Source organism: Rhineura floridana, chromosome 1 (genome assembly GCF_030035675.1).
Source record: "Rhineura floridana isolate rRhiFlo1 chromosome 1, rRhiFlo1.hap2, whole genome shotgun sequence".
NCBI lineage: Eukaryota > Metazoa > Chordata > Lepidosauria > Squamata > Rhineuridae > Rhineura > Rhineura floridana.
This window is the reverse complement of record NC_084480.1, coordinates 166,849,415-166,867,791: the sequence shown is the minus strand read 5'-3', so window position 1 is coordinate 166,867,791 and position 18,377 is coordinate 166,849,415. Positions and strand designations below refer to the sequence as shown.

The 18,377-nt window shown below is 42.4% G+C and overlaps 1 protein-coding gene across 2 annotated transcripts in view; it reads left to right on the top strand.

Moving 5' to 3' along the window:
* The window catches only part of NUF2 (NUF2 component of NDC80 kinetochore complex), a 45,729-nt gene that overhangs the window by 9,116 nt on the left and 18,236 nt on the right, over nucleotides 1-18,377 (top strand). For both annotated transcript variants that reach the window (XM_061584493.1, XM_061584499.1), the window contains exons 7-10: nucleotides 2,955-3,028; nucleotides 4,437-4,533; nucleotides 5,100-5,162; nucleotides 17,721-17,858. In XM_061584493.1, the coding sequence (XP_061440477.1) occupies nucleotides 2,955-3,028; nucleotides 4,437-4,533; nucleotides 5,100-5,162; nucleotides 17,721-17,858 (372 nt within the window). The remainder of the gene's footprint in view (nucleotides 1-2,954; nucleotides 3,029-4,436; nucleotides 4,534-5,099; nucleotides 5,163-17,720; nucleotides 17,859-18,377) is intronic.

Below are 18,377 nucleotides of genomic sequence, written 5' to 3'. Positions count from 1 at the left end.
GGTAATGGGAGTTCCCTCTCAGTTCTTCTACCTGTGTCAGGAAAGCATTGCTTTTCTCTGGCTCTGGAAGTATTGTTCCCCAGGGCATTTGGCTTACTTCTTCCTCCTTATACTTCTCCCAAGATGTTTCTGACGGCACATGAGGCCACCACCTTGCTGAAGCTAAATGGGTCTGGTCAGTGCCTGGGAACCACATGCATGCTACCTTGGGTCCCATAGTGGAAGAAAGGCCGTATATAAATGTAAAATAAATCTTTCTCCATCCCCCTCAGTCTCAGACAAACAGTCTTCCTTGAGACTGGAAGACTTTTTGTAGCAGCAGCAGCATTGCCTCTTTAATAATAATAATAATAATAATAATAAAACTTTATTTTTACCCCGCCCTTTTCCAATAGGATTCAGAGCGGCTTACAACTAAAAACAACATCATTAAAACATACCGAGTATATTATTAAAAAAAGAATTAAACTATAAGGGAAAATTAAAAACTATAAGATAAAAGTTAAAACAGCGAACAATTTAAAATAATAATCATATAATATGATCACCAAGCCTATAAGACATTAATCCTGGTATTCTCTGTCCCAAATGCCCGCTGAAATAAAACAGTCTTTACTTGTCGCCGAAAAGACGGCAAGGAGGGAGCTGATCGTACCTCACTCGGGAGGGAGTTCCACAACCTAGGGGCGACCACCGAAAAGGCCGTATCTCGTGTCCGCGTCAAATGTGCTTGCGAAGGTGTAGGGAACACAAGAAGGGCCTCACCTAAAGATCTCAAGTCAGGTTCATGTAGGGAGATGCGATCTGTCGAATAGTCTGGACCTGAGCCATATAGGGCTTTGTAGGTCAAAACCAGCACTTTGAATTGTGACCGGAAACAAATTGGCAGCCAGTGGAGCTGTTGTAACAGGGGAGTTGTATGGTCCCTGTAACCAGCCCCAGTTAGTACTCTGGCTGCAGCTCTTTGTACCAATTTAAGTTTCCGAACAGTCTTCAAAGGCAGCCCCACGTAGAGCGCGTTACAATAGTCTAAGCGGGATGTGACCAAGGCATGCATCACCCTGGTCAGATCAGGCAGGTCCAGGAACGGGCGCAGCTGGCACACCAGTTTTAATTGGGCAAATGCGCTCCTGGATACAGCAGCAATCTGGGCCTCCAAATTCAAAGCTGAGTCCAGGAGTACACCCAAACTGCAAACCTGAGACTTCAGGGGGAGTGTGACCCCATCCAGTACTGGTTGAACCCCTATTCCCAGATCTGCCCTCCGACTGACCAGGAGTACCTCTGTTTTGTCAGGATTTAATCTCAACTTGTTTGCCCTCATCCAGTCCATCACTGATGCCAGACACTGGTTTAGGGTCTGTACGGCTTCCTTGGCTTCAAGTGGAAAAGAGAAATAGAGTTGAGTGTCATCAGCATACTGATGGCACCGAACACCAAAACCCCGGACAACCTCTTCCAGCGGTTTCATGTAGATGTTAAATAACATGGGGGACAAAACAGAACCCTGAGGGACCCCATAGGACAATGGCCAAGGGGTCGAACAGGAGTCCCCCAGTACCACCTTCTGGGTTCAATCCTCCAGGAAGGATTGGAGCCACTGTAAAACAGTGCCCCCAAGTCCCATCTCGGCAAGGCGGCCCAGAAGGATAGTATCGAAAGCTGCTGAGAGGTCCAGTAGAACCAGCAGAGACACACTCCCCCCGTCCAGTTCTCTGCGTAGGTCATCCACCAAGGCGACCAAAGCCGTCTCTGTCCCATAGCCAGGTCTGAAACCAGATTGAAATGGATCTATATAATCCGTATCATCCAGGAATCTCTGGAGTTGGGTGACCACCGCACGTTCTATTATCTTACTTAAAATTTAATATTGGAAACTGGCCGGTAGTTGCCCAATAAAGAGGGATCAAGGGAGGGCTTTTTCAGCAGTGGTCTTATAACTGCCTACTTTAAGCATGATGGAATTCTGCCTTGTTGTAGAGAGGCATTAACTATTCCCCTGATCCAATTGACCAGTCCCCCTCTGGTACTTCTAATGAGCCAGGAAGGGCAAGGGTCCAATACACACGTAGTGGCGCGCACCGCTCCAAGGATCTTGTCCACATCCTCGGGTAAAACAAGTTGCAAAGAATCCATTTTAATTGGACAAACAGGCGCCAAAGTTACATCCTGATAGACTATCAATTTTAGCGTCCAAATCACAGCGAATCTGAGCGACTTTGTCCGCAAAGTGCCATGCAAATTCTTGACAGCGGACTGCTTTGAGAAGTGCTGCTACTTCTACTGGGGGTGATAGGCAGAGCCACCTGTAGTTTTATCCAGGGCTGTGGAGTCGGAGTCGGGAGCAATTTTGGGTGGAGTCGGAGTCAGTAGAAATGTACCGACTCCGGCTTCAAAATAAATTTTGATTGACAATTTTTTTAAATATAAATTCAAAATGTCAAAGAAGCTTCCCATGAAGTCAGCTGTAGTTGAGCATTTCACCATAACTCAAGATGGAAAACATTCTGTGTGTCAGTGTATGACACAGGACCCAGATGAAGACAAATGCTGTGATGCCAAGATCAGCACATATTCAGGCAGCGATAAAAATGCTCCTAAGAGAGCTTCCAATTTAAAAAGACATTTACAGCGCTTTCCAGGGCTGTGGAGTCAGAAGCAATTTTGGGTGGAGTCGGAGTCGAAGGTTTGGTACCGTCTCCACAGCCCTGCTTTTATCCCCCTTCCTCATCTTGATAGGCCTCTATGTTAATTAATCTTGCAGACATTCATCATTCTATGTAACATCCAACTGTCATCAGCAAGTAGTGGAAACAGGTCTAAATTATAGGTTAAGATTGAAACTATTACTGTCTCAGACCTAAGCATAAGTCCAGCTAATAAAGTTCTCTGGCCTGTAAAATCAAACTCATTTGTATTGAGTTGCATGCAATGCAAACCATTCTTTTTCACAGAAATCAGCTATGGAAAAAGAGCAGCAACTTCAGATGGCAATTCAGGAGGCAACATTGAAGCTGGAGAAACTGGAGTAAGTTGTCTATGAGTTGGATACCTTAATTTAAAACAACGTGTGGAATTTAAGGGCCAGGGTTCTAAAGTAATAGAAGCATTATGCCTCAGGACATGCATGCTTTTCCCTATCATGTATAGTTTGAATTGGAGTCTGCAAGTGTAAACCCTGCTTACATAGTCTAACCTTCCCTACAGGTCCTCTATACAATCTGGGAAGGCATGTAAGCTTATAATTTGCTCCTGCATCCCATGCTAGTTCCATGTGCAAACTAGCTGTAGATGGAATTGTTCAGTGCTGAACATTGACCTAGGTACTGCCAGTGAGTTCTTGTGCATACAAGCTTTCTATGAGTAATGGACAGCTAGTTCTGGGGTATGGTAATTGATGTCAGATTGAAACACTTTGCTTTTCTCCCACAGAAGTTGGTCCCTGCCATTTTCTTTCATGGGAATAAAGTAAAGCCTGTAATCTCCATCTCACGTTTGGACTTTGCTCTTGTGTCCTTGCTCTGGAATACTGGTATGGGGAAGGGAATATACATGCAATGACTATCATAATATGCATATAAGGTCTGCAACACATTGCAGACAGGGTTGGCCAAAGAGAAGAAAGGTTATTCATTCATCTTCCTCTTTTCAACCCCTAAAATGATTACTTATCCTACATTTGTTTCAGTGGGAGGTTGGCCCTCCTATTGTCTTCCCCCCCCACACACACTTATTTCTCACAGTGGGCCACACACATTGGAGGTACATGCAGAGTGGTTGTGATGGCTTGACCTTCCAAAATGAGTTTTGAGGCAAAGATCACATGGTCATGATAATGTGCTACAGCACTGGCTAGCTGTTATTGGGAGTTGTCACAGGCTGAGAACTCAATTTCCGTTCTGAAAGCGGCTGCATGGGCTTGGCTTGGGTTGATAAAGGGGAAGCATATGTTTCCTGGGGCTACAGAATTGTGAAGAGGCTGGTTAGACCTACTCCCTTCACTGCCTCTGATGCAAATATGTGATATCTCTGTGATGTTTCCCAGTCCTACTGAATTTATAGTTTCTGTCCCTGGACATCTGTATATAGTTGGACTAAATTTGGTTTTGGTTTGCTTAAAGACTTGCCTATCTGTGAAATATCTTAGTTCCTGTTTATAAACTTTTTCTAAAATCCTAAATTTAGCAACATCTTGAATATTACTGTAACACTTGGGATTGAATCTGATGAAGTCATTGCACTTGTGGAACAATTTCTCCCCTGCACTCCTGTTCCATTGAGCAAGTGGAAGTCATTGCATGAGCTTTGATGGATACCACCCCATACAGTTGTGAGGCAGTTGCATTAAATGAATAGCTTTTCTAATAAGTGAAAATAACTAGATCTCTTCATGAATATATACAATAAGTACCAATTCCATTTCTCTGTACATGCAGTACTATTCCTGCAGATCAACAGGCAGAGTTCAAGGAATTATCTCAAGATATTCAAGAACTAGAGCAAAAACTGAACCAAGAATATCGGCAGAAAACGGTATGTGTTCCTTCTTCACAAATCAGTTTGAAATTCAAAGCTGCACTGATCTTAAAATGTTCTATTAAATAACTTTTTTTGCCAGAGTGTTGAGATATGGCACCTTGACCTGTGAATTCCTCTTGTAGAACATTAAAGTCAATGGCATATGCTGGGGTTAAAAAGTGTGTACAACTGTAAGCTGTAGAAACATGCTGCTGTCTCCCTCATTTGATTGAGTTGAGGCTCCCTTGTGCCTTCTGTCCATTGCCATTATTCCATCCACGTTTCCCAGCATGGCTGGTGTATGCTGCTTCTAAGCAGCCATGCTGGGCAGAAAATGGCCCTTGTACACCAAATCGTCTGTGCATTAATAAATCTTGTGATCTATCATGCCAGCTTTGTGTTGGTTTCTTCATTTCTTTTATACTCCTTCTGCGAGTATGTTATTTCTCTCTAGCCTTCTGTGTAATGGCTTTATATTCTGAAGGACAAAATGCCATATGAAAGTAGATTCTTCTGGAGTTTAGAATGAAACTCATAGAATTTCCTTTCTTAAGTAACATAAAACTGGTCTTTTGTACTAGGGTATTTTGCAAGAAGAGATCCACCAGAAGAGAACGGAAGTTGCAGAAAAAACCCAGAAGCTGGTAAGCAGATCTCAGTAGGAAACTGGAACAGTAGACTCTGAATTACAGAAAGATAGCACATGTTTGCCTTCAACTAGCTGTTTGCAATATGGGAATTTTTAAGTATTTCTTAGGAATGTTGTTTTAAAACTATTTGTATCTCATTGAAATTTTTGCTTGATAGATTTTTTTACTTCCATTAGAAACTTGTTTATTACACCAAATTTGCTGTTAGCCCTCCCTGAACCTGAGAGCTTTATTATATAGCCAGGGATTGAGGGTTAGAAGAGGAGTTATATATATACATATTATACATATTATATAGATAGATAGTTTTGAAAGCAACAAATAGAACTTCACCTAAGCTTGCTCTGGATCCCTATAAGGATTCCATTAATCACCTAAACATTTAAGCACGTAATTGTGATTAACAAAACAGGTTTTTATTGTAATACCAAAATATTTCAGCTTCCACCTTCATCAGCTGCTAACATACAAATACTGTTACCAAGATGGCAGTTATAGAGCCTTGAGGATGGAATGCTCAGAGGGGCTTCATTTGCAGAAGCTAAGGGATGCTGGTACTGTCCTCCAGGTTCAGGCCATGTGGTGCCAATGTGTCCAGAGAGTATATCCAATAATTCTCCATGTTAGTCAATGCTGTTGGATCTGTTGGCATCTCTATAGCTGTTATAGAAAAGTCCAACAGGCTGTGGCACTCAAATGTTCAAATGTTTTGCAACTGGTTGCTCCACTTTTTTTGTTAAGATTGCCGATTTGTGGTTTCTGAAGCATGTGCACAGGTCAGTTGTGGTTTTTCATATGTATTGGATATGACATTCTGGTCTTTTGCATTCGATGACAAATTATATTGCAGGACCTGCAGGTGATGTTCTGTTTGATGTAATATGTCCTGCCTGTCCTAGTACTTGTAAAAGTAGCTGTCTCCCTGAAGTACACACAGGTGATACAGCATTGGGAGTGACAAGGATGAGACCCAGGATTGGTGATACGTGGCTTAAGCACAGCTCTCACTAACAGTCTGTGCAAATTAGGAGGCTGGTGAAATGCTACAACAGGAGGCCTGCTGATGGCTCTAGCAAGATGTTCAGAGTTTGCCAGCAATGGGTAGCTCTTCCTGATTGCTCGGTGATAGGAGATGCTGGATGGAAATCTGCCACAAATGGAATCCGTTGCTCTCTGCTTTTTGGCACCTCAGTATGATGGAGGAGGTTTTCTCTGGACAGAATGGAGGCCTGGTGGATGTTGCAATCGATAATATGTGTAGGATATCCTCTCAGAAGAAGGTGTTCTTTAAGTAGACCCTTCTCTCGTATTTATCTGCAGTGTTGCAAATAAGTTTGATTCTCAGAGCTAAGCTGTACACAGTGTTTTTCTTTATGTGCTTAGGATGGCAGGATTTCCATTTTAACTAGTTTTATACATATTATATATAAACACATAAACACACACTTTCTTTTAATTGCATTTTGACATTTCACACAACTTTTACATTAGGTCAGCGATCAGGAACAAAAATCCTATCTCTCTATTATAGAAATGAAAAAAATAAATGAAATATTGTACAGCCTCAAGAGTATACTGTAGCCAGCATGGATTTTTCACATTCTGCAATGTTAAATGGAAAATACCCCCATGCCGTCCAAATGCTTCCCATAAGCTCATTTCAAAACAAAACCTTACAAAATTTATAGTCCCAAACTCAGAAATGCTTGCTTAACAGCCCTCTAAATTTTCACGGCGATACACAAAATAGCAGAGCTTGGAAGTAACTAGTTACAAGTAACGAATTACTTGTAATTCATTACTTTTTTGAGTAACGAGTGGGTAATTACTTTACATTTTGATTGTAATAAAACTAGGAGTAATTTTACTACTTTTGTGGAGTAATTGTAACATTTCCAGAATTACTTTTGGGCATTACTTTGGGGGGGAGCAGGGGAAAGTCTTCTGCTCCTCTGATTTGTGGATGAAAATCATGTGCCTCAAACTGGGCTTCTGTATGGCGTCACTCTTCCCTCATGCTCTGTGGGTGGGTAGGAGGCAACGAGGGAGGAGGCAGAGAGTGAGATGGGGTGGAGTGGAGAAAACAATTATTTAAAAAAACGGATAGTGGTGGTGAAGAATGGAGTGGAGGGGAAAATGGTCCGGAGGTCAAGAACATGGATAAAGGAGGAGAAGGAGGCAACAGCAGCATGGAGATAAAGAACTGTGGAGGTGAAAGATGACAACATGTTTTGGCACACAAAGTGGCCTCCACCACCCTCTCTAGCTACTGTGCTGCATTTGCAGTATTTTAACCTTTTTGCATCTCGGGAAAATGTTCGCTTGAGTGAGTGTCCCTTAGTTGGTGGCATGGCAGGGTCCGGGAGGTGGTTAAGTGAGAGAGATTATGCTGGCTGGCTGAGGGGGGTTGCACTTGGTTTGACGTGCAAAGATCTGAGTAGTGGCCTCAGCCTCCCTCCCTACCACCCTTACCAGCAGAGAGACCACCATTGCTATCTTATGAATAAAAATAATTATTCTACTACCTCTGTATGTGTGTCATTATTTTTAATGTTGTTTTAGGCTACTTAGATGTGCAGCAGCCAAGGCCAGCACCTTGTAGGCGTTTTTTTTAAAGTAACTGAAATGTAATTGTAGTGATTACTTTGGAGGGAAAGTAAAGTAATCAGTTACTTTCAAAGCAATTGTAATTGTAACGGTAATTACTACTTTTTTGGGCCATGCAACTGTAACTGTAATTTATTACTTTTTAAAAGTAATCTTCCCAGCTCTGCAAAATAGTCAGAGAGAATCAAGAGTTCAAAGTGTAAAAAGAGAAAGAAAAACAGATGCCAGTTGGATTTTTTTCTGTCAGTGTTCTCATAATTTGTTGAAATTAATTAAAAATCAGCCATGATCACAGAGTACCTGTAATCCTAATACTGACCTTGCTCCATGCTCTGGCCATCTTCTGCAGTTTAAAAGCTAAAAAAAATGCCTGGCCGCTTTTTAATTAATTTAAATTTTTTTGCATTAGAGTCAATGATAAGCCCGGGCATGCTTAGTAAGAACCAATGCTCAGTGTTCTAAAAGCTAGGCTCACAGCTGCTTGGCTAATCGGGGCCACACCCGCAGCAGAACTTTATTTCACTTTAGACAGTCATGGCTTCTCTCAAAGAATCATGGGAAGTGTAGTTTGTGAAGGGTGCTGAGAGGAGACTCCTATTGGCCAGAGCGGTTTAACAGTCAGCCGCTCTGATTGAAGCTCTGTGAAGGAAACGGTATCTCCTAGCAACTCTCAGCGCCCTTCACTAACTACACTTTGCAGGATTCTTTGGGAGAAGCCATTCATTCTGTTTCCTGACTCCTAACAGAGCAGAGCAGAGCAGAGCAGGGGGAGCTGTCTCAGTTGGTCTACAGCGCACCGCATACCAGTGGGACTCTCAGATTTACCCTGTAGTAGGAGAGGACAAAGCACAGGCCACTCCAAGACAAGTAGTTAGAAAGAAACAAAAGACAGAAGAGAGAATGAATGGGAAGGATACTCCAGTGGTTGTGACCTGCAAGGTGTGTGCCATGTTTGTTTTCTTGCCTGAGAACACATGGCGTACACGTGCAGCAAGTGAAAGCTCGTGGCACTGTTGGAAGAAAAAGTGAGAGGCCTGGAACGGCGGGTGGCCACACTGAGGACTATAAGAGACGATGAAGAGTTCTTAGACAGAATGCTGGAACAACAGCAGCAAAGAGAAGTGGAGGTGGAAGAACAACAGCATGTGGTAGCAGAAGAGGACACTGCTTTGGAGAGGAAGAACGAAGTGGAGGAAACTCTGGGAAAGGGTGACAGGAGCAGAAAAGCTAGAAGACACCCTTCACCAGTGGAGCTATGGAACCACTGTCAACCACTTGAGGAGCAAAGTGGAGGACAGCCTGTGGTGGAAGAATTACAGGAGACCCCATGCAACAACGAGCAAGAGGCTGAAGCTCACTCAAGCAGGGGCAATGAAACCTCGCCCCACAACAACAAGAAGAGAAGAGTAATAGTAGTGGGAGACTACTGCGTGGGATTGAAACCCAAGGATGCCGAGAAGATCCGTGGACTCGCCAGGTATGCTGTCTGTCAGGAGGACGGATTAGAGATGTGATGGAAGAGTTGCCATCACTCATCAACCCCATTGACAGGTATCCCTTTCTCATCCATGTAGGAACAAATGATACTGCCAAACGGACCTATGAAGAAATCACATCAGACTATGAAGCTCTGGGAAGGAAACTCAAGGACTTTGGGGCCCAGATAGTTTTTTCATCCATCCTTCCAGTACTTAGAAGAGGAGTAGAAAGGGAAAGGGAAATACTCGATGTGAATGAATGGCTATGAAGGTGGTGCCGACGTGAGAGATTTGGATTCTAGGACCACGGGCTACGCTTCCTGGAAGATGGATAGCTGGCAAGTGATGAGTTGCATCTCAGAAGGACTGGGAAGAATGTGTTTGGCCACAGCATGGAGAAGTTCATCAGGAAGGCTTTAAACTTAATCCTAAGGGGGAGGGAAATGTAAACTTGGTGGTAACAACTGATGAAGGCTTGTGCACAGTAATGGGAACAGAGAGATCGGCTGTAATAGGGACCAGTGACAGTGCTCAGAAAAATGTAGTAAGGAAGCCAAGCCATAAATCACATGGTCTTCGATGCCTGTATACTAATGCGCAGAGCATGGGAAACAAGCAGGGCGAACTTGAACTTTTAATACAGGAGGGCAATTATGACTTGATAGGTATAACTGAAACTTGGTGGGATGACTTCCATGACTGGAATACAGCAATTGAAGGATATAACTTGTTCAAAAACAACAGAAGGAATAAAAAGGGAGGTGGAGTCACGCTATATGTTAAAAAATATATATCCCTGCACAGAAATACAGGAAGATGAGCTTGGTAGCTCCACCAAGAGTATCTGGATTAAAATCAATGGGGCAAGTAATAAACAGAATGTGGTGCTTGGAGTCTATTACTGACCACCCAATCAAGGAGAAGATGAGAATGTAACTTTTGAAAAGCAAATTGCTAATGTTTCGAGGAAGCATGATGTAGTAGTAATGGGGGATTTCAATTATCCTGATATCTGTTGGGAGACAAGTTCTGCCAAACACGGCCCCTCCAAGAAATTTCTGACTTGTGTTGGAGATACCTTTCTCCTACAGAAAGTGGAGGAAGCGACCAGAGGATCAGCTATCCTGAACTTGATTCTAACCAATAGAGATGATTTGGTGGATGAAGTGGCAATTATGGGAATTCTGGGGAAAAGTGACCACACCATACTTGAATTCTTGATTTTAAGAGAAGCAAAAGCTGAGAGTAGCTATACGTGCACCCTGGACTTCAGGAAAGCTGCTTTTAATAAACTCAGAACAATTGTAAGTACGGTTCCATGGCAAGCGACCCTAATGAGCAAAGGAGTCCAAGATGGGTGGGAGTTTCTAAAAAAGGAAATTCTAAAAGCACAATGGCAAGCAATTCCAACAAGGAAAAAAAGGGGGAAACAGCAGAGGAAGCCAGTGTGGCTTCACAAAAAGCTTAGAGATGACCTGAAAACCAAAAAAGGACACATACAGGAAGTGGAAAGAAGGCCAGGCCACAAAGGAAGAGGACAGGCAGGTACAGACAGCACGGAATTGCCGGGATGGTGTCAGGAAGGCTAAAGCTGAGAATGAGCTGAGGTTAGCGAGGGATGCTAAAGCAACAAAAAAGCTTTCTTCAGGTACATCCATAGTAAAAGACAGAGAAAATAAAGGGTGGCACAGCTACTCAATGAGGATGGCAAAACGATTACAGATGACAAAGAAAAGGCAGAAGTCCTCAATTCCTAATTTGGCTCAGTCTTCTCCCAAGAAAGAATCTGTGACCCTCCCGGGAAACATGAAGTAGAAGGGGCAGGATTGGACCTTGAGATTGATAGACAAATGGTCAAGGAATACCTAATCACTTTGAACGAGTTCAAATCAGCACGGCCTGATAAACTGCATCCTAGAGTATTGAAGGAACTGGCTGAAGAACTCTCAGAACCGCTGTCTATTATCTTTGTGAAATCATGGAGGACCAGTGAAGTGCCGGATGACTGGAGGAGAGCTAATGTTGTGCCTATCTTCTTAAAAGGCAAAAAGGAGGAACCGGGGAACTACAGACCAGTCAGCCTATCATCAATCCCTGGAAAAACTCTGGAGCACATGATAAAGCAGTCAAACTGTAAGCACCTTGAAAACAATGCAGTGATTACTAGGAGCCAACATGGATTTATGAAGAATAAATCCTGCCAAACCAATCTTATCTCATTTTTTGACTGGGTAACCTCCCTTGTAGGCTGTGGGAATGCTGTGGACATAATATACCATGACTTCAGCAAAGCTTTTGACAAAGTGCCCCATGATATTCTGATTAGCAAATTAGCTAAATGTGGGCTGGATGGAACAACTATCAGGTGGATCCACAGTTGGCTCCAGAATCGTACTCAAAGAGTACTTATCAATGGTTCCTTCTCAAACTGGGCAGAAGTAATGAGTGGGGTACCACAGGGCTCTGTCCTGGGCCAAGTGCTCTTCATTTTTATTAATGACTTGGATGAGGAGGTACAGAGCATGCTTATCAAATTTGCAGATGATACAAAATTGGGGGGCACAGCTAATACCATGGAAGACAGAAAGAAAATTCAAAGGGACCTTGATGGGCCGGAGGATTGGGCTGAAAACAACAGAATGAAATTCAACAGGGATAAATGCAAAGTTCTACACTTAGGAAGAAGAAACCAAATGCACAGTTATAAGATGGGGATACTTGGCTCAGCAATATGACATGTGAGAAGGATCTTGGAATTGTTGTGGATAACAAGCTTAATATGAGCCTACAGTGTGATGTGGCTGCAAAAAAGGCAAATGCTATATTAGGCTGCATTAACAGAAGTATAGTTTCCAAATCTCATGAAGTATTAGTTCCCCTCTATTCCACACTCGTTAGGCCTCATCTTGAGTACTGTGTCCAGTTCTGGTCTCCGCACTTCAAGAAGGATGCAGACAAACTGGAACAGGTTCAGAGGAGGGAAACAAGGATGATCAGGGGACTGGAATGTTATGTGCTCTTGGGAACCTGAGTGTGTGAACTTGCCACCCCAATGTCCCGTGAAACACACGTCCTTCAGAGGAGGGGAATCTTTTGCTAGGGATAAAAACAAGCGCTTTGCCCTGAAATGTGCCTAAATGGTGTATATATATTTAACCCAAGAAATGCAGGTCCAAACCAAAATAAAGCAAAGCTTTCTTTTATTGAGAGAAAGAGTAGAATAGCATTACAGAATTACTTGGGTGTGTGGCAGCATTAATTATTAATTTCTTAACCCATTCATAACTTTAAACTAAAGAGATCAAAGGACCCTATTACTATAAAGAGTGGCAGGTAAGAGAGAAAGATTACCTATCCTAGGCCCACGAGTGAGCTATCGAAATAGCTGAAGTGATGTTGATAAGCTCTGAAGAGAAGTTAGGAAGGAATCTAGTTGCCTCCAGGCTTGGGCCAAGGCTCAGAATCCCTTTCCTGGTTCAGTTCCTGCAGTCCTGCTTTGAGAGCAATGTTTGTTGGAGCTCTGATGACCTTTTGCCCCCCTTCTCTTTTTTTCTAGATTCAAGCCTTGGTTTTTAAAAGGGAACTTTTTCTCTTTCCCCCTCCTGCCAAGGAGGGGTCTGGGCATCTGCTGATTGTGTGCGTGCGTGCATTTCTTACCCTGAAAAACCAAGGCTCCTTCTAACAAACAATTGAGGATTCTGCTGTGAGTGAGGGAAGTTTGCCAAAGAAGAAGATAACATTTATGCAGTAGCTTTTGGTTAATTTTGTTTTGTAACGCTGCCCTTGCTATTCTTTGCACAAAACCTCTGGAAAGCATAACCAGCCATAGGAGAGGGTGGGTGGGTGAGAGTGGGGGTGAGAGTTATACTTCCTGGCTTTCCACCTCCTGGGATCCATATGAACCACAATGAGGTTAGCCAAGCAATCGTAACAGGAAACAGCCCTATGAGGAGAAACGGAAAGAACTGGGCATGTTTAGCCTGGATAAGAGAAGATTGAGGGGAGATATGATAGCACTCTTCAAGTACATGAAAGGTAGTCACACAGTGGAGGGCCAGGATCTCTTCTCGATCATCCCAGAGTGCAGGACACGGAATAATGGGCTCAAGTTGCAGGAAGCCAGATTTCGACTGACCATCAGGAAAAACTTCCTAACTGTTAGAGCCATACTGCAATGGAATCAATTACCTAGAGAGATAGTGGGCTGTCCGACACTGGAGGCATTCAAGAGGCAGCTGGACAGCCAACTGTTGGGAATGCTTTGATTTGGATTCCTGCATTGAGCAGGGGGTTGGACTTGATGGCCTTATAGGCCCCTTCCAATTCTTCTATGATGACTGTCTAAAGTGGAATAAGGGTTTGGTGTGGATGTGGCCAGTGACAGCTTTGGTATAAATTTGGGTGGAAGACTACATGTGCTTGCTATGGAATAAAAAGGTGGGGAAAACGCTGAAAAAGAATGATACTGTTCACAATGTTTTCCTTTTGGAAAGGAAAGGGGCTTCCCCCCTGCTCAATGCTCACCCACCCAATCTCCTCCCCTCCCCCTTCCTCCCTCCCCCAGGTCAGTTTCACCTATCCTTAGCATGATTGCACAGGAGTAAATCCAAATGAACTCAAAAAGCATGCAAATGATCAAACCTGCACTCTTTTCTCCTATCCCCTCCTTCTTGCCCCTTTTCCTCCTTCCCATTCCCCATTCCCTTTCAATCCTCTCCTTTCCCTCTCTTCCTTTCCCTCCCTCTCCCTTCCCCCGCCCCCTCCTCCTTCCCTATGGTTTGTTTTACCTATCTTAAGCATGATTGCATGGGAGTAAATGCCACTGAACTCAATAAGCATGCAAATGATAAAACCCGCCCTCCCCTCCTCCGCCCATCACCTCCCTTTTGTCCCTCCTCTGCTTCCAGTCACCTCCTTCCTCCTCCTTCTGTTCCCTTCTCCCCTCCTTCCTTTCCTCTCCTCCTCCCCAAAGGTCAGAGGCATGGCAAATGTTACCAAATTCTTCGAAGCTACACAGGAAGTGGATTGGACTGTGAAAGACTAACCCAAATTGTGTTTGCTTTTTTACACATCTGTAGGGCAGGACAGTATCTCAGAGAGGAGGCCAGGTCTTCTGTTTCCCTGATGTATTCATTATAGCTGTCCAATTTCCCTGCTTTTTAAAGTTTGATAGAAATATCTGTGGGCTATAGGTACATTCTTAAACTGCAAGGGTTTATTTTGCCTGTTAGTGAATATCATTAATACTTTGCCTTTAAAACCTATGCTATATTAATTTCACTATTATCTAAATCCTAATTTCTAACTTCTAATTCTAAAACCCTATTCGACCTCCCTTCCCCTGTCCCGGCAATGACATATTTCTTGAGTGAACTCAATGAAATGTATGAAGATATTTCAAGCAAGAGAGAAGAATATTAGGTATTCAGTTTGTCTTAAAATTTTATATATAAAGGAGATTTCATGACTTAGGCCTTCCAACTGGCGGCATACTGAGTTTTCAGGTTCCATCCAAATATTGTTTAACTCACATAACTTATGAAAGGGTGTCAGAAATCAACAAGCCACAAACTGCTCATCAAAATATCTATGATTGAATAAAGAGTCCGTATTTTTTATTCTGTGCACCTCTTGTAGGAAAGCTACTGTAGGGCTCACTTGTTTAACGTAAGATGTTATTTTTTGTTTTTACAACATTTCCTAGACCCTTCACATTCAAAGTCACTACTTTTAAGCCATGTTTTTCTCCCATAAAGATATATTTACATCACACAAATTATGAATACCTAAATTAAAACATAGCTTCTCATTTTCATTTAACTTTGCCATTGCCTCCTTACCCCATCCCTTCCCCTTACAACCATGAACCTAAACTATTACCTTTTAATTAATATAAACAATATGGGGTCTGCCCAACTCGGTCTAGCATGCCTGCTGGAACTGCAGCCATGCCAGCTGGTGTGGGGCATGGGCATATGCCCCTTGTGGTCCAACCACTCTGCCAATATATAGAAAATTAAAATTTAACTTAAAGGCCAGTGACTGTATTTCTTCTTGCTACCAGTTGACCTCCCCTGGAGAATTCTCCCTAGTATTCAGCGAATAGTTTAATAAAGGGGACAATGTCCCCAACATATATTGTCCCCCTATTTAAAGGAATAACAGAAGAAAGCTGTCTTCTGAAAGCCACTTGTAAATTTTTGTTTTTTAAAATGAACATATTCATCACCTTACGGAAGATAGGTCTGTGAAAATAATTGCAACACCCTTTACAAGTCTCACCCTGGGATTCTGGCCTATTCCTCTTCCACCGTGGTGGGCTGTTTACAGAACAATTTTCCTGTTTGCTTTTTTTGCCATTCCCTGTCTTTGTCCTGGTATCTGGTTCTTCCTTCAGGTGCCAGATCTAAGTCCTTGGGGCATTCTATATTGCAAGCTTGTAGGATGAATAGTGATTCCCATATTGTAGATGCTGTTAGTCTGTCCGTTCCATGGGACAATCAGCCAAAAAGAGAAGCCCCATCTATAGTGGATGCCTGCAATTTGCAGCAATACCATGGTGGGGCGGAATTCCCTATGTCTCCTCAATATTTCAGGACATAGATCGAAGAACCATTACTAATTTTTCTTTAAAAGGTAAGTCTTTTAGTTTTTAATCTTTGTCAAGAGTTCTTTTTTCGTGTAGTGCGCAAAGCAGACTACTGTATCTCATGGTGGTAAAGAGTCTTTAGGTTTTGTAGTCAGTGCATGATGAGCCCTTTCAAAGTCTTTAGGTGTAATTTTGAGATTAGTTATAGTTGTTGTAAGCTATCCTGCTATGAAAGATACCATGGAGGGTGAGTGCCCATCTGCGTCTTCTTTGATCTCACGAAATCTTGGGTTCCATTGAGTGCTGCAATTATCCAGGTCTTCCAGCCTGTTTTTAAGGATTTTGTTTTCATGTTCAGAAATAGTGTCCTCTGAGTTTGTTGAGCCAATATGCATAGCCTCCGAGGCCATAGTGACGATTTCTCCCAAACGCAAGTTTAGTATTTCTATTTTGTCACCTGTAGGTCTTATAGCTGCCACCCAGTTTCCCTCCAGGTTTTTTTCAGTGTTCCTAACTGTGAGGTTAGTTCTTCCTTGAAATTTGGTGTGCTATGCCCTGCATCTCCATGAGATGTTTGTGCTCTCTTAAAATGTTCGGGCACCATATTATCAATTAGAGACCTCTTAGAGAAGCTAGGAGCATCTGAGTCAACTGGGTGAAAATATTGTTCTAAAAGTCCTTCTTTGGTCCTAGGGTAAGAAGATAGCATACTCTGGATGTAGGGCAGGTCGATAAAATATGAGTCTCACAGCTAACTGCTGAGAAAGGGAGCTTTTTCACTCCAGGGGAGAGAGGTGCTGAGAAGTTAAGCAGCCACCTTGTGGCTCGTCAGACCGTGCCCCCCGGGAGAGAAGTGTTTTAACTTTATGCTATGACCCCATCACAACCCTACTCACCTCAAGGATATAGTAAGCTGTCAAGCAGACATTCCCTTTCAGTTCCTTCCTTGTCCTTGTTTTTGTATTCTGGCAGTTGCACTCAGGCATAGACTTAATTGCTAGTCTCTTGGAGTACCAAAATCAGTTCCTTTTAGACATTTCCCCCCCAGCATGGAAATGAAATAAAATCTATAATTTTAACTTAGCTGTGGTAGAGTAGCAATGTGTTCCATTTCAAAACAAAATGTAGTGGCAACGAGAGGAGTTTCTGTCTTTGGCATTAAGTGTGAAACCACAAGTTCCTTCTCTGAACAATGAGATCTGTTGCTTGTAGCTCTCTACTCCTAACATTCCGTAAGTCCTAGAATAGGGTTTTGGTTTCTAAATTGGTTTTTCTGAATATGTAGAAACTACTACCTTAATTTCAGGTGGCCCCATTTCTCTTCTAAGTTCCGGAAAGGCACTAGACAACCCAAATTCACTATTAGAGGGAATGATAGTTTCAAATGAGGCAATTTTCTGGCTGACTTACTGCAACAGCCTGTTTCATCTCCTAAAGCAATCTAGAGATTTTCAAATTCATTGTATGCTTCAATACAAATGTATCTTTATAAACTTGTAAAGGAGAGTTAACTGTTTACTATTTCCTCTGGTGCTGAGTAAGGAATCTCCTCTACTTTATTTAACACAGTAATGGTTTCTGAGAATTGCTTGCATGCTCCTTTTTTGTAGAGCAGGTTCTAGAATTTGGAAATTCAGAATTGTGAACTTAATTGCTGCATGTTGCACTCATATTGCTGTTCAAAATATGTGCACAGAAATGAAAAACTTGACAATTTTAAGGTTCGTTTTACAGTGAAATGTTTGTTTTGGAAGTAAAAACATCTAATTACTAACTTCACAGTCTTAAGAAAAGGCTCACTTTATGGATATTTATTCTAATAGCCAACTGAAACCTGTGATAGCACTAAGAATGCTTTGTATTAATTCTTTTAATTAGAATGAGCTAAAACTAGTCATATGTAATCTAAAAGAGGAACAAAAACAACTGAAGTCCAAGATTACGGAGTCTCCAGAGGAGCTGGCTAATTGTAAAGAACATTTAAAGCAGATGCTGCACAAAGCCAAGAGATGCAAGGTGAGTCTTGTTGCTATAGTATCTTATTTCCATTTTATTTATCAGCAGCAATTAAACTAGCTTGATGAGTGAGCAAACTTTTCTCTGGCTTGTCTTACACTTCATATGCAGAAAATCTTCATGATAGCTTAATTGTAGTATTCATATTGGATCAAAAGAGGAATAAATGCTTTTGTGGGAGAGTTTTATATAACTTCTCTTGATGGCAAGAAGCACTCCCGAAATGCCACCAGAGAGCATGTTTCCAAACAGGAAAAGAAAAGACAGGAGGCAGGCACATGGGAAAGTGTGGTGCACATGACCAAGAGAATTGGCCATTCAGTGCCATTGGGATTTGCAGCTGATTCCAGGCTTTCCTCATTGAGGAGAACCCTGAGTCATCTGGGGAAGGAACACTACACCCTACTTCACAGAACATTAAGGAGTATACCCAGAGCCTCCTGAGGCAGGTATGTGTGGTGATGGTTGAAGACTCCCTACTGAGAAGTAGCTGTGTGCAGACAACACTGCCATCATGAA